Raw genomic sequence first — 16,730 nt, 5'->3', positions numbered from 1 at the left:
CTAGCAGCAGTTGTGTGGTTTTAGAAAGAGGGGAAATTGTGTCAGTGACTGACAGGTCAGGCAACAGGCGTGCAGTTATGGGTCTTAAAATAGCACTTTTTTTTTTTCTTCCAAAGAGGGCAAGACTCTGGTGTCACAGCCACCAGATCTAGTGCTGTTAGGAAAGACTGGTAGACGTGCAAAAGAAAAGACGGATCATTTTGTTCCCGTCCTATGGCTACAGGCCAGAAATAAACAGAGGATCTGTGCCAAAATCCTGGCCTTAAGTAAGAGTGTAGCTCTGTGAGACATCCCAGGCTACACAAGTTGCAACAAACTATATCGTTAAACACCAACTCAGAATAATCTAACAAAGTGAATAGTGACACCTTTTTAACCACTATCAAGATGGTTTATACCATTCAAAAAATCACACTCACAGTTCTTCTAGCCCTAATTGATGGAGTATGTAGCTTTTCATTTCTTAAAAAAACATGTAGGAAGACCATTGCCATATTCTAGGATGACAATGTCAAGATTCATCAGGCTTAAACTGTGAAAGAATGGCTGGGAGGGAGCATGGAGAATCATTTTCACACAATTGGAAATAACATAAAAAAAATTTGTATTGTATTGACAGTGCAAGAGTCCAGCACTCTCCTCCAGCACATCCCAAAGACTTTCAATGAATTTAAGGTCTGGACTCAGAGGAGTCACTTCATGTGTGAAAATTATACTTCATGCTCCCTTCAGACTGGACTGTTTTCATTTCATTCATATTTAAATTCTGCTTAAAGGACATAAAACCAAAAGAACCATTTTTTTTCTTCATTCATTGTTTTAATAGTACACAAAATGGCACTCACTCACTGAATGATAAATTGAAATAGCTTCATGAATAGTGCTGAGCATTCATTAACACAGTTGCTCCTTTGTGAATGCAGGATTGTGTATCTAAAAACACGTCAAGAAGCAGGCGTGATTTCACAAGGACGGAGATATCGAGGGATATGACTGCAAAAAAAATGAAGCTTACGAGGTATGAATGAATAACATCAACATGGTAGATGTCAGTTCTAGATTATAAGTGGAAATGTGCAAATGATCTACAGAGGTTGTCTGAGTACTTCTATTTCTGTATGAGGCAAATACATGATAGCAAACAGCTAGAAGCTAAAACACACCCGGGAGTTTGATGAGTGTCACTTGACAGAGAGCAGCTGCTCCCACTTGAGTGCCCTTAAAATTCATACAGGTCCTTCGCATTGCTTTCAAAAAGCCAACTTTACAAATATTACAGTGAAATTAAAACAGAACAACAATAAAAATGAAATGATAAAAAAAAAAAAAAACTAGAAAGGCAAATCTGCACAATCCTGAGAAAATTCTTTCAACAATATCTTTCATTTATACGCAAATGAACATAAAAATATTGCCTCTTCAGTGTTTTCATGCTAAAAAAAAAAAAAACTACTCTAATGCTACATGTCATTTTTGTTCATACTGAATACCTGAAATGTTCAGCCAGAAGCTGTTGTCACAAAGAACATAAATTATTGTGGTCATAAAAAGCTTCACACATAACAAAGATCAACATCTAGCCAGTTTTAAATAAATCCACACTATAGTTACTAACCTGGGCCCAAACTTACTTTGTCGGTTCCTTGTGACAACTCATTTATTTTCATTATATTAATGTCAGTGGAGTAACTTGGATGTCATCAAGACAACTTTTGTTGTTCTTGCTTTGAAAATGAAATCGGTGTTAACATATTTTTAAATATATTTGTATGAATTGATCTGGCCTTAATGTTAGCACCACATTTTTACATTTAAAACTAAATGGATTGTTAGACAGAAGGTCCAACTGTTACAGGAACATTTCAAGCTCACAATCAAGCAATACACAACTACGGTCATTCTAACGTTTGCATTGTGAATGCATTTTCTACCAAGGAGATAAATAAAGCCTTGGTTACTTGTGTTCTTGCTAGAGATACATGCTTTAAAACTCACACAAAGCTGGTAACTTGGCCCCACTGACTAAAACACCAGTTCACATCCTATAAAACACACTTACAGAATCAGTTCAAATCCGTGATAATGTGTAGGAATCAACATGTTCAAACAACCAGTCCGCTTCAGTACATTCAACTGAAGTCTCTGACACAGAAGAGTTAACATGTTGTACCGTGTCCTGTGAAACTATGAATGAAAGTGTTAGCACTGCAAATGAAGTGTGTGGTGTATTATAAGCAATGTGAGATGTGGAAGACAAAAATCCCCTTGTTATTCAGACTGTAACATTCATATGAAGACCATTATCAACCTTTTGATAATTCCATAAATCTGAAATAGCTAAAAAATAGTCACATACATAGTTAGCTAAAATAACTCAAGGCCTCCACTATAGTTCAGTCCTTATGGTTATCATATGAGCTTCTTCTCCCTCTCAAACACTGTACTCGTACTTTCCCAGTTTCTTGGGTTCACTGCTCGGGATGCACCAGTCATCCGCCTCCATGCTTGTTTGATAATGCCGTAAGGCTGACTTGTTGAACACAGGAAGCCTCTCTATTGATTCAGTGGATAAAGCCTGCAGAGGGTCAAAGAGACAAAACAGACAGTGAATTGAACGTTTTTAACATATTAATGAATTTTAGAAGAATTTCAGCCAAATTCTAAATTGCGGTCTGTCACATTTACTGTTGTTCTATGAATTTTTGTCTGCAAAATCCAGTCATTTCAATAGGAGTCCACATGATTGGGAGTTTCCAGATTTTGTGACTGGTTTTAGTTGGTCGCACGGATTCGCCAACGGACCTCGTTAAATCTGTGACCGCAAAATTTGTGAACGTACCTTAAAAAGGATCTATTATGCCCTTTTTCAAAGTCTTGATTTTGTTTTTGGGTTCTACTAGAATAGATTTTCATGCTTGATTAATCAAAAAACACATAATGTTTCACATATCTGACATTGTTGCAGCACCTCTCTTCCCAGTCTGTCAGTAACACTCTGTTTAGTTCCTGTCTCTATGAAGCTCCTCCTTCAGAAAAGCGCAATGAGCTCTGATTGGTCAGCTGGACCAGTGTGTTGTGATTGGTCAACCACTTTCAGCGTGTTTCGGAAATGTCACGAGTTTCAACACACTACTAACTAACTCAACCAACCCTTTTTTAATTAATTATTTAAATGAGGAATATTGTGAAGTGTTTGTTCCCGGGAAAAAAAACTCACGACTACAATAGAGGCGTTTCAGGGAGTTCAGAAACAGTGACACTGATATAGAGAATAACTCACTTTGGTGCTTTGTAACTTTGCAGAAATTTTTTTATGCTCAAACTGCATCAATACGCACTAAAGAAAGCATAATAGTTCCTCTTTTAAAGGTATAGTCCACCCAAAAATGAAAATTCTGTCATGAATCCTGTGGAACACAAACATATATCATTTTTTAAGAATGTTGGTAACCAAACAGTTTCCCATTGACTTCCACTACTCAATAGGAATCAAAACTGTTTGGTCACCAACATTCTTCGAAATATCTTCTTTTGTGTTCTGCAGAAGAAAGAAAGTTATTCAGGTTTGAAACGGTTATGACAGAATTTTCACCTTTAGTATAGTCACACATTTTGCGGGCAGTTTTGCGGTCACGGATTAAACAAGGTCCAATGAATCTAACCTTTAATGCAGCATTGTATGTGTACCTTTAGGTATATGACTGCCGATGTGCCGTATCCCTCCATAGAGTAGAGCTGCAGATCTCCCTGGAAGTACTTGGCATAAAGGCGGGAAATAGGAAGACCGTAGCCAAAACCAGCCTGCAAAGAATACGAGCCATAGTGAGTGTGTGAGAACAAGAGAAAACATTACAACTGCATTACAATTCTAATCTGGTGTAAACAACAGACTGAACTGTTAGTAATTCTGCTCATTTATAAATCTGTAAGCTCACAGCTCACAGAAAACATGACTGTGGATAAAAGATTTACCATGTGGTAACATTGCACAACATACAGTTTGCTGAAATAGACAACGTGTTAGCGCGGCTCTTACCAGGGGAGCATTGCGAGTGTCTTCAGCCACAGGACTCGGTGCAGTTGAATACATGTAACTAAAAAGCCTATCGATTTTCCTCAAAGGAACCCCACCTCCTCTGTCAGACATCTAAAATAACACAAGAGTCATTACAAAACATGTTTTGACCCTCACTGCTCTTGCCAGCATGTTGTGAGTTAAAACAGAGAGAACATATTCAACTTTTGATGAACCGTTAATCTGTGAGTCACACCGCCAGCGGCTTTGTTTATTGCTTGTCGTTCCTAGTGCTGTCGCTCTATTGTTATTGGTAGACTGCACATCATGGCCATATCTTTAGAAAGTGCAATTAAAAATGATATATTTCCCTTAAAACTTATATATCATTCCAATCTGACTAGGAATTAGACTGAAAAGAATTAAAAGTAGCATAGTTGAGCCCTGATAGGGGGAACAGACTTCGGCATAAGACCTGGCTGCATAAACTGCTTAGACTAGTCATAAAAGTCAGTCATCCAATTTTTTCTTCAAGATTAGTCCTAACTTTTTAGAATCAGTTACATAAAAAGGTAGATCGGTTTATATTTGAATCAGGAAAGTGAGACTTTAAAGTGAGAAATTAGTTCTTAAAGGTCCCATTGCATGGATTATTTTATTATTTTAGAATGTTTCCTGGGGTGCCCTTATAATGTTAGTATGTTTTTTAGATCAAAAGTTGTTATAATTAAGAAATAAAAGGCATATTTCCTAGCCTGATTTTAGCCTCTGATTTGAATGCTCCGTTTGAAGGGGCGTGTCTGCTGTGAAACTTCAGTGTAAACACCCACTGCTGTGATTGGCTGACATGCTTGCATATGAAATATCTAGCATTACATGTGGAACTCTCTCGAAAACTTTTACTATTACAGCTATTATACGTTTTTACTATTACAGCTATCGAGATTAACGAATCGTGAGAAGTTTAAGTATTTAGATCTATTCCCATCACATAAAAGGTTGCAGTGATGAGCATTGAGCAGATGACAGCCTGTTGATCGCATTAATGAAGATCTTATCATTGCAACGCAGTTTCTGTACTCTCATTAATGCTTTCACCAATGCAAACATGAGGTAAGTACAGTAAGAGCTTCGTTGTGCAGCGTAACAGCGTCATTGATTTCATAACGAGTTTTGGCAAGTGTCCAGATAAACTCGCGCTGTGTGATTGACAGCTTGGGCGATTGGAAAGGGATTGTTCTTTGATCGCTTTCTGTATATATTAATCACAGTTTAAGTAAGATTATTTTCATCCTACTAAGAGAAACGACGTGAAGTTGATCGTTTAGTCACTGGCTTGATTTACTGATGCATAAACAGTATTGAACGACTTTGAGAGAAAGATAATCTGTCTGAACTTGAACAATTACACATTAGAAATTCACATAACCCACTGGTTCTTCAGAGGCTCGGCTGAAGGAACTAAAAAAATACTTTTGTGTTCATTTGTACATCCGAACACTGAGCAACCGCCATGCTTCGCTCGTTTGCAAGCCATGATGTCTCTCGAGGAAAAACCAATATCGCGCAGCTCATTTTCTCATGGGCGGCCGAATTCTTTTTGCGGGCAAAGAAGAGAAAGGGGAGGTAACCTTCCCCTTATGACGACATAAGGGGAAGATTTCTAGATTCGCCCATCTGAGCTTTCATTTTCTCAAAAATACCCAGGGCTTGGTTTACACCCATCAAAACGTCTAGCCACTGGGGGACCATAGGCAGGCTAGGGGAACTCATATTAAGGTTAAAAAACCTCATAAAGTGAAATTTTCATGCAATGGGACCTTTAAGACACAGTCGAGATGGTGACGTATGAGCTCCACTGACAGTCTTCGCTCCTATTGGTTGTCCCTCGCAAAATGCAACTTTTCTGAACTTTGTCGCTTGACAGGTCTGCATTCTGTCACCAATGGCCACTGTCACTCGTGTCGCCAGCTCTAACGGGATCATGACGCTGGTGGTGTGAACGGGGCTTGAGTGTTTGTCAAAGAAAGCTCACCTTGATGGTCAGATCTTCTTTTCCTAGAGAAACTCTCACTTTGATTGGTGGGAGATGTAGGCTGGTCTCATGGGTTTCAATAGTTGCTCTCATTGCATTCTGTTATGGAGAAACAACTTTATTATCTTCATATGCATGATGGCCATGTCATTCCAAACCCGATGGACTTTCTTTGTTCCATGGAACACAAAAGGAGATGTTTAGCTGAATGTTCATGCTGCTCTTTTCCATATAGTGATGTTCAGTGTTGGGTGTAATGCATTACTAAGTAATTAAATGCTGTATTTTAATGACTTTTCCCTAGAAAAAGTAAAGGATTAGTCTTAATTTTTCTGTAATTTAATTACAGTTACTTCTAATGTAATTGCATTAATTACAGTAAAGACAATAGAACAATTCTATATAAAACATAGTGGATTTAACATCCATCTAATGTTAAAATGTTTAGAATGTAACCTTCTACCTTTAAATACTTGATCAGTTCAAGAATAATTTATGCAAATTTTACATTACTTATTTGAAAGAATTAAAAGAGCAGTTTCATGCCTATCCTTGTACTGTTTAACGGGTCGAGGTTGATATGTGATTTAGAAAGTAATAAGTAATACAATAGGCCTACTTTTTTTAGAGAGAGAGTATTAAGTACAGTAATCTAATTACACTGTTGAAGATGTAATTAGTAGCTAGTAATTAATTACTTCTTTAGAGTAACTTACCCAACACTAGTGATGTTATATAGGCAACATGTGTGCCATATTCCAAGTCATTTTAAACCAATACGATAAATTTGGATCGGGAACGGACCAAAATTTAAGCCATTGTTCACTGAAAATCTACGTCTTAAATCTCATTTGCGCTTGTAGATATTTTTGTTTTGTAACCACCAATATATTTAGTAAAACCTTTCATTTTGTGTTCTGCAGAAGAAAGAAAGTTATACAGGTTTGGAACGACATGAGGACATGAGAATTTTCTGCTCTTGTGTTTATATAAGACTTCAATTGTGTGTGGGCTATAGCTACAATAAAGTGATTCAAGTACCTTGAAGAGCTCAAAGAGCATGTGGTACAGATGAGAAGGCACATAAACTATATGTATAGGGTCATTGGGTCCTTTAACTGCAATAACAACAGATATATTGATTCAGTAACAGTAGTGTAAACCAGAAAGCGAGGCCATAGCATGCTATCCCACATTAACTTATAATTTTAAGAATGCATTGAGGAAATCAACATTGGCATGCTGCCCAAAATAGTCAGCTATGAAGCACATGATAGAGGTTATGCTGGCTAATTTGTTACTATGTGTTGATAAAACAGGTGACCAGCTGCAACGGTGGTCACTCAACCTTGTAGGCTCTCTTTGCTTGACAAAATAATACACTGCTATTTACATGACTAAAAGATAAACCGTGAGATCATGCCAACTTTTTGCCAATGTGTAACTAAGTATACAGCGCAAATCATATCATCCAATATATTTCTCCATAGACACACAGTGATAAGATTTTAAAGCACTATTTCTGTCTACGATTAGGCGATTCAAGAACTTACTCAATGTTTTGCATATTAGCGAACTTTTCTTATCAAATTCAAATACACTACACTATTATTGATATACATTATATTGAATTTAAGCAAATTCAAATACACTACACTATTATTGATATACACTATATTGAATTTTTAAGCAAATTCAAATACTCTACACTATTATTTCTTACTATCTTAAATCTTGCTGTACATATAAATGTACATTACAGTTGCACTACTTTTTTTCTTCTTGTTAGAAGAAGCAGTCGAGCAACAGGAGAGAACATCAGTCTGTGAGTGTTTACTTTTCCCAGTAGATTTTAGCGCGCTCTTTGTTGCTAGGAAACTCTATTCTAATAAAAAAATATATAATTATTAACATTTACTGCGTTTTATTGAACTGAGAAGGGTCATAGCACTTGCATATTGTTGTCCTACTGTTAGTTTAACTGCTTCTATTGTTCTCATTTGTAAGTCGCTTTGGATAAAAGCGTCTGCTAAATGAATAAGTGTAAATGTACTTTTCAAAAGGGCTCGGTACGTTTTTTCGCCCATCAAGCCTGCATTTAATTGATCAAAAATGCATTAAAAACAGCATTATCATGATGTGATATAAAATAACTGTTGTCTATTTTAGTATATTTTAAAATGTAATTTATTCCTATGATGGAAAGCTGAATTTTCAGCATCTTAACTCCAGTCTTCAGTGTCACATGATCCTTCAGAAATCATTCTAATATGCTGATTTGCTGCTCAAGAAACATTTCTGATTATTATCAATGTTAAAAATAGTTGTGCTGCTTAATATTTTTGTAGGAACGGCTACATTTTTTCAGGATACTTTGATGAATAGAAATAGAGCATTTATTTGAAATAGAATCTTTTGTAAGATTATAAATGTCTTTAGTGTGCGTCCTTGCTAAAAATAAAATAAAATAAAAACTTACTGATCTCAAAACTTTAAAGGGTAGTGTATTTTTTTTTTAGGGCAAAGTTGAATTGAAGGTCATGCTTGATTGATTAGCATTATTGCACACTAAAGAGTCCAGGCATGTTTTATAGCATACAGGACAAGAATGTGGCATTTTACAGCATACCCATAATCCCCACCCAGCACATTCTGTTGGCACCATCCCACAATGTCAAACAACTCAAATCTATAGAATCAGCTGTGTTGTAAATAACCCTGTAGAGACCTTCATTGCAGAGTTCAGCTCAGGACTCATCATGCACAGAGCACACAAACACTGAAAAGTTTGAGAAAGCTCTCACTCACAGTTCACTTGTTTGATTTCCACTTCGGGAGAAGTCAAGTAGTACTGATCACACAGCAGCTTGGCACTTTCATAGGCATCTAGAGAGGGAAAGAGCGAGACACAGCTTGAGTCGGCCAATGTAGGACATACAATGTCAATTTGACTTGCAGTTTAGTAGTAAAAAAAAACATGAAACATGGTTAATTACCTTTTACAACCTCCACAGCATCACAATTGGGGTCGATACTGCCTATGTGTTTGGGGTGGGCTGGATTGGTGCTTCCATCAAAGATTAACGCTAAAATGAACACACATTTTAAGTACATTTATATGGGTACCACATCGGTTATTTGCTAATATTAATGATTCTTAACTAACTGTATTGTGGAGCTAAACTGGATCTAAACTACTGTGCAAAAGTTTGAGGTCAGAAAGAGTTTTTTTTATTCAACAAGGATGCATTAAATTGATCAAAAGTGACAGTAAAGACATTTACATTGTTAGAAAAAATATTTCTATTTCAAATAAATGCTGTTTCTTTAAACATTTGAAAAAATTATCATGGTTTCCAAAACACTTTAAGCAGCACAACTGTTTTCAACATTGATAAAAAGATGAAATGTTTCTTGAGCAGCAAATCATCACATTAGAATGATTTCTGAAGGATCATGTGACACTGAAGACTGGAGTAATGATGCTGAATAAATGGCATTTTAAAATGTATTCAAATGTAAAAGTTATTTTAAATTGTAATAATATTTAATAATATTACTGTTTTTACTATATCAGTATCAGCAAATGAAATGCAGCCATTGTGAGCATAAGAGACTTCTTTAAAAAACATGAAAAAAAATCTTACTGACCCCAAACTTTTGAACGGTAGTGTATATCTGTCAATATTATATTTAACTGTGCATGCATATTTCCCCCATTTAGTTTGCCATCATCTAAAAAAAAAAGTTAACCTATAGAAACATTAATGATTTAATAACATTGTTAAAAGAATCTTTAGCAAAACTCAAAATGAATATCCATTTTTCAAAATGGACATTATAATGTCACTTGAAGTATTTAAAATGATCGTATTGTTTTACTTTCAATGAATTTAGACCGCATAAATAGTACAGAATTTTAAAATAGATTGTCTATTTATCAGTTATTCAGCTACAGTACAATGTACATTTCATTATCAGCAGATTTATCGTCTATTGTTTCAGCTAAGACAGAAATATCCATTGTACTGGCCAGGGCTTTAGGAAACATCCTGAAGTCTTACTGTGCTGATTCATCAGCATGCGTGTGGAGATTCGGCTCATGTAGAAGCGGTCCAAGAAATACTGGACGTTCTGATTGGTCACAGGATCCACGCCAAAGGCCTCCTTGTACTCCAGCACTCCCTGTGCCATGGTGGGCACCACATTATTATGCCTGTTCCTGACATTGATCAGCGTTTCTGTGAATCTAAGAGACATGCCATCCAGTTAAACGCACTATTAGAGGTCATTAAAGCAGGCTGCAGCCAAGTTAAACATGAGATAAACTTGTGTAAGATTCATGAGGAACTATTATGCCCTTTTACAAAAAGAGTTGTTTTTAGGGTCTATTAAAATAAGTCAAATGTAAAAATAATAATAATAATAATAATAATAATTTCACATATTTGACCATATACACTGTTTAGTTCCTGTCTTTACGAAGCCCCTCCTTCCAAAAAGCGCAATGTGCTCTGATTGGTCGACTGGATCAGTGTCTTGTGATTGGTCAACAACTTTAAGCGTGTTTGGGGAAATGTCACGCCCCTTACCATAACCGCAACACACTACTAACGCAACTCAGTCAGGCCTACGCGTATATGCATTGGCCAGGAATTATTTAAATGAGGAATATTGTGACGTGTTCGTTCCCGGAAGAAAACTTGAGACTAATCAAGGTGTTTCAGGGAGTTCAGAAACAGTGACACTGATATAGAGAATAACTCTCTTTAGAGTGACTTTGTGCTTTGCAGAGCTTTTTCATGCTCAAACCACAACATTACACACTAAAGAAAGCTGCAAATGTAAAAAGCATAATAGGTCCTCTTCAAAATTGGACTTACTTAGTCAGGATTTTTTTATCCTCGGGGTCTTTCTCCAAAAAGTCAACAAGCTCCATCAGACTCTGTGCATACCTGTCGTTAAGAGTAAACAGTCAGGGTTTATCTTTAGACTCAATTCATTGGGTTTTAATAAGAGGCATAAAGTAAGAACTATAATACAATTTTTCCAAATAAATCAACATCGAATCAAATCACATTGAGATCAGAGTCACACTGAATTGAGAACTTGTGAATCGGAATCAAATTGATTTGTGAGATCTGTACCAATACCCAGCCCTATTTGAAACACAACCATAATGCACTGCACACATTAAGTAATTCTGTGTGTTCTTTCCTTTGTACAACAAAGCCAGTATAGTCATTTGTCTGAGTGGCTGAAGGAAGCTGTATAGCACTGATGGGTATTTACTCTGACCACTGATCGCTTCTTTACGAAACCTGAATGGTGAATAAATAGGTTTGCAAGGATAATTTAAAGGTTAGAGTAAATGGGAGACATGCTGCACTGGGAACAACTGTCATGTGACACAATGGACATACTGTACTAGCTCCCATCCACTTGAAAGACAGTGTTGTGTCACGTGTGTGTCGGTGTGCTGCACTGTCAAAGAGGACTCGTTTACATTTCAGACCTTTAGGAAGGTTACAGTGCACAGTTGTTTGTGTTCAGTGTGTCATGATATTCGACACTGCATAACATTTCCATGAACACATCTGAAAGTTACATTTAGCTCCGGTTTTGATCTCAGCATGAGTCACAGATTCTACAGTCGAGAGGACAAGGACTCTGAAGCACATAAGACTTTAAAATTCAAGTTATAAAAATATAATATAATATAATATAAATGCATTAAATAATTTGTACGAAAATAAAAAATAAAGAATAAAGAATAAATTCAAAAATTATTTAAAAAATAATGTAATATAATAACAACAATAATAATTTATATATAATTCATTTAAATTTATATAAATAAATGTATATATATATATATCTAATAAAATAATAATATATAATAATTATAATATATAATAATAATATTAATAATATATTTTTTGTTGAAAAATCTTTTTTTTAGGCAGTTAATGTCATAATTTTAGCTTGTTTGTATTTTGCCTGTCCTCTGTGTCATGTGTAGTTTTCTTTTCTTTTCTTCTTCTTTTTTTAATAAGAGGCATAAAGTAAAAACTGTAAATAATAATGAAAAATTTAAAAAAGTACTAAAATAAAAAAGAATAAATTGAAAAAATAAAATAATAATAAAATAATTTATATAAATAATAATAATAAACAAAAATTGTTTTTGATAATTTTGTGTCATAAGTGTGGATGTTTGTTTGTTTGTGATTCGCCTGTCCCCAGTGTCACACATAGTTTTCGTTTAAAAAAATTTAGCCTCTAAAAAAAAAAATCTGCAAAGTAAGCAGAAACATAGAGTTTACATAATGCCCATAATTACATAATTTTTTCAAAGCATTCCAGTTGACTTGTTGAACACAAAGCCTCTGCCAAACCTTGTAAGACAAAGGGCAATAACAGCTCAATTTGAGTTTATAAATCATTGTGTCCTTCAAAATCCTGTCCATTCAGAACTTGTTGAACAAGTTCTATTCATAAACTGAAAAACTTTCCATGCCGAACAACATATTTAAATAAAAATTTTCCTTATTTTCAGAACTGTCAGCAAATTAAATACATCTGTTACCCATGATTTGCTATTTTTGATTTAAAATGCACTTATGGCCAATTGCTTTTAATAGAGAACATTTGAGTGACAGGAAAGTTTACGGGAAAGGGAACAGGACATGACAAAGGTCAGACTCCGACCCACATCGTCGTGAGAACAACAACTCCTGCTACCAGTACCTGCTGCGCTGCATGCATACAGTATTTTTATTGACTTCAAAATGGCATATACACCTAAAAAAAACTTGTTTCTAATATTCTAATTGATTTATGTTAAGCTAACTATGAAAGATAGCTACTTGCCTGTCTGTGTCAACTGACTTCTTTATGGTGTAAAATGACAACACTAATGTTGTCATGATGTAAACAACACTAATAACTTTGACCTCAGGTTCAAATTTCTGAAGCATTATATATCTATGTGCATGTTAGATAAACAGAAATATTGTCCGGAAACAAATTACTATCCAACCTGAACTATCCAACCTTGATAGAATAGCAGCTAAATACTAAAACCTGCTGACGAAGGTTGGTGGCATCCTGCGATTTTGCTAAGAGGTTTAAACAATGTGCTGAATCGACACTTCATACCGACACAACTACAAGTCCAACAGCAATATACTTCATAGAAACCATCACTCCCTAAAGGAGTGCAACAGCGCCCGCCCACTTTATCAGCAGTGCTGGTTTAAATTTTTTCCATTCATTTCTCTAAGAATTTTAAAAACATCTTTGTTAAAGCATTCGTGAATCATAAGTATTTGAAAATTAGAAATAATAGTGAGGGAAAGAACTACAATCCCATGAAGCATTGCGAACTGTATAATCAAATTATAAACGATGGAGAAATATTAAACTATGCATTTAAAAATGTGGATTTTATATATATATATGATATATATGAGCTAACAAGATATTTTCTCGCATTTTGCTTGTCGTGACTCTCTGATTGGTGCAATTTTCTGTACAGCATCATGGGTAATGTAGTTTTCCAAACATTCCGCTATTAAACATGATTATTTTAAAAAATAAAGTTGAAATAATGCAGACTGACGGCTTCAACAGAAGCCAATACCATCTATTAACAACATTGTAGCTCAAGGTATTTTTACCTTTTTATTTTGAAATAGGCTCAAACCTATTTTTAAAGGTTTATAAGTTATTGTTAAAAAGATCAATTCATTCAGTCTGGAGCTGACCTATTCTTGATCATCATGAACAATGAGCACTAAAAACAAACAAAAAAGTCAAGTCCTTTTAGCCTGTTGATTTAAGGGTTACACTTTATTTTAAGGTGTCGTTGTTACAGTGTAATTATATATTTAAGTACTGAGTAATATTAAGCAACTACATGTACTTACTATAGAGTTAGGGTAGGATTAGGGTTTGGTTGAGGGCTATTTGCATGTAATTATGCATAATTTACTGTTATTACTATGGTAAATACATGTAACATATGTAACAAGGACACTGTAAAATACAGATTTAAGTAAACAAAATTAACTTTGGTACTTTTTAAACTCAATATGCTGTTATGATATTCCATATAAAAGTCTAGCGCTGTGTCTAAAACCGCGTACTGTCTTACATTTGAACTTACTTTGCAACCATTAAAAAAGTACACTCTATAGTATTAGTATGGGTAGTATGAATGAAATACGGACATACTGTACTTCATCCGCCATGTTGTCATTATCAGGTCACATGCGTCAGTTTCACTTCCATTCATATATCCCCTCCCGCGGCCTCATGGGATAGTAAAGTGTCCATCGAATGCACACTTCAGAATCTCACCGGAAGTAGTAGGTCATCCAGGGACTTTTCACCTACTGTTTTTCCGAATACCTTGATTATTTTGCCGTACTGTGTTATGCGTACTATATAGTAGGGACGTATTCGATTTTGGACACAGCGTATTTGACTTAACAACATTTTTTATTGAGTTTTAGTAAGATGAGAAATCTGTCATCATCCCTCAAACTACAATTTAATGTCTTGATTAAATGTGCAATTTTATGTGCTCTGCAACTTTAAAGATCCTTTTCAAAAAGAATTCACTGTCACTTCTCTTTTTAAGTCATGTACAGCAGTGCATTATAGGTCATATGAGTTGTAAACAGTTAACAGAAAGTCTACAGTAGTTTACATTAGGCTGGGATTCATCACACTGGTCGCATTCGGAGCACATGTCCCTGCACGATGTACAGTGATGGACCTCACCAGCTCTGAAGAAGCTTCAGTGAAGGAGTGCTGAGCAGTTTGTCTGGGAGGAAGTCTATCTCCTTCATGATGTTGGCTAACCGGACGGGAAGTTCTTGCCTCAAAAACATAAAGGAGGTCTTCTCACAGGCATTGGCAGATCCTGCGAGCAAGACAGGACTATGTTAGTAAGCATTTCACTCTTGATATACAGTCCAATATACAAGTCCAATATGTTGGCTTGATGCTTAACTAGACATTAATTTGAACATAAACAATGTTCGGTTGTTAAGAATCAATTCTTAACTCATCATAAAGACATATATATATAGTTATTAAAACAACAAAAATGGTAAAAATATTTTGGGGAGGAGATATTATTTTTTATATATCGCCCAACAACAAACAAGATTGTTTATGTGCTGTCATCTGCCAAATAATTGAGAAGGTTGCGTCTCAAAACCTAGTGAGCTGCCTATATAGACAGCCACATTCAGGTGAAGTATGCATTTATGATGCACCCAATGCTGTATATGCAAGTAGGCTGTTAAAAAAAGTACTCTGGATATACCATGCTACCCTTATGGTAATACTGTGGTATTTGTATATGTTATATAGCACGCAAACCACCATAGAATTCCCATAATACCATACCATTAACTTTTTTGTTAGTATTTTACTATGAGGATACCATAGGGCACTTACACTTTTATAGGCTACAGACCATGCATAGTTCTGAATGATTTCCCATGTTTATTTACTACGGTTACATTGTGTCCTACTGTCAAAATATCATGGTACTTTTTGTTAGCGCGCTCACTAGGTTTTCGGACACCACCACAATGAGCTGGACCCATTAGACCCATTTCAAACAGGTAAACAACTTACCAAAGTCAATGAACTGCTTCATTGACAGCGGGGACGGAGAGAACTTGGAAAATCTGTCCACCTGTTTAGGTATGTTCAGCTTTGAGCTGTTCTTCAGCATGATCTGGGCGAACTTCATGTTGATCTTCAAGTGAAATCCGCAGATATTGAAACGTTCTCAGCGAGTTATTGTTGTCCTGGTCTCTCATCAGACGCAGTTCGCAAAGTTTGACATTCTAGCACAGCCTTACTTCATCGTAAAAATGAAGATCTCCGCAGAAATCCGGTGTGATCGGATGGAAGAGTCCTCCTGAATGGCTCTAATTTGGTTTAATTTGTCATTGAGTCAAAATAACTGGCCAGCACAAGGTACAAAACAGGGTACAAACATAACAAGAGAGGGAGGGGAGAGGGGAGACTGTTACTCCACTCGGCATAGATAGAATAGAATAGAAGTTTACCCACAAATCAAGCTATTTCCTTCCATTCTTATCTGGAGCTAGAAAGTAATCATGTGATTATACAGATTATATAAAGAGACGTACTGAATGATTTTTATCATATGCTGTTCCTAGCGCAGGCAACAGAAATGGGCACCGCTATCTACAAGCTGCAGATCTATATCGCCCTGCTTGTTGACGCATGCGCACAGCGGATGTAGAGTAAAGGTCTTTATGAGTGTGGCTGAGACACATTTCAGTGGTGTTGTACAGTATGTTCCCCATCCTCTATGACTGAGGACAAATCACTTACTGTAACCGTAAATTGTTTCCTTAATTACACAATTTAATACAATATAATAAGGACATTTTTCGTGATAAAGGGTTTAGTTCACAAAAAAAAAAAAAAAAAAAAACATTCTGTCATTAATTTCTCACTCTTATGTCGTTCCAAACCCGTAAAACTTTCATTCATCTTCGGAACACAAATGAAGATCTTTATGATGAAATCTAAGAGATTTCTGTCCGTCCATTGACAGCTACGCAACTACCACTTTGACGCTTATAAAAGTTCATAAAGAGATCGTAAAACTGTTTCAATGTC

General features: G+C 35.7%; 1 protein-coding gene across 1 annotated transcript; it reads right to left on the bottom strand.

Moving 5' to 3' along the window:
* Positions 1-797: 797 nt before the first annotated feature.
* Positions 798-16,238, bottom strand: pdk4 (pyruvate dehydrogenase kinase, isozyme 4). Its single transcript, XM_082187104.1, has 11 exons — positions 15,708-16,238; positions 14,841-14,982; positions 10,934-11,005; positions 10,115-10,299; positions 9,047-9,136; positions 8,859-8,936; positions 7,092-7,168; positions 6,051-6,149; positions 4,037-4,147; positions 3,688-3,801; positions 798-2,575 (listed from the first exon to the last, which is right to left on the bottom strand). Exons 1-11 carry the CDS (start codon positions 15,823-15,825, stop codon positions 2,432-2,434), a joined length of 1,230 nt encoding a protein of 409 aa, XP_082043230.1. The 5' UTR covers positions 15,826-16,238; the 3' UTR covers positions 798-2,431.
* Between the last annotated feature and the right edge of the window lie 492 nt (positions 16,239-16,730).

The sequence above is a fragment of the Leuciscus leuciscus genome (assembly GCF_965113295.1).
Source record: "Leuciscus leuciscus genome assembly, chromosome: 12".
Lineage (NCBI taxonomy): Eukaryota > Metazoa > Chordata > Actinopteri > Cypriniformes > Leuciscidae > Leuciscus > Leuciscus leuciscus.
The sequence above is the reverse complement of the archived record's forward strand: the minus strand, read 5'-3'. Positions and strand labels throughout refer to the sequence as shown.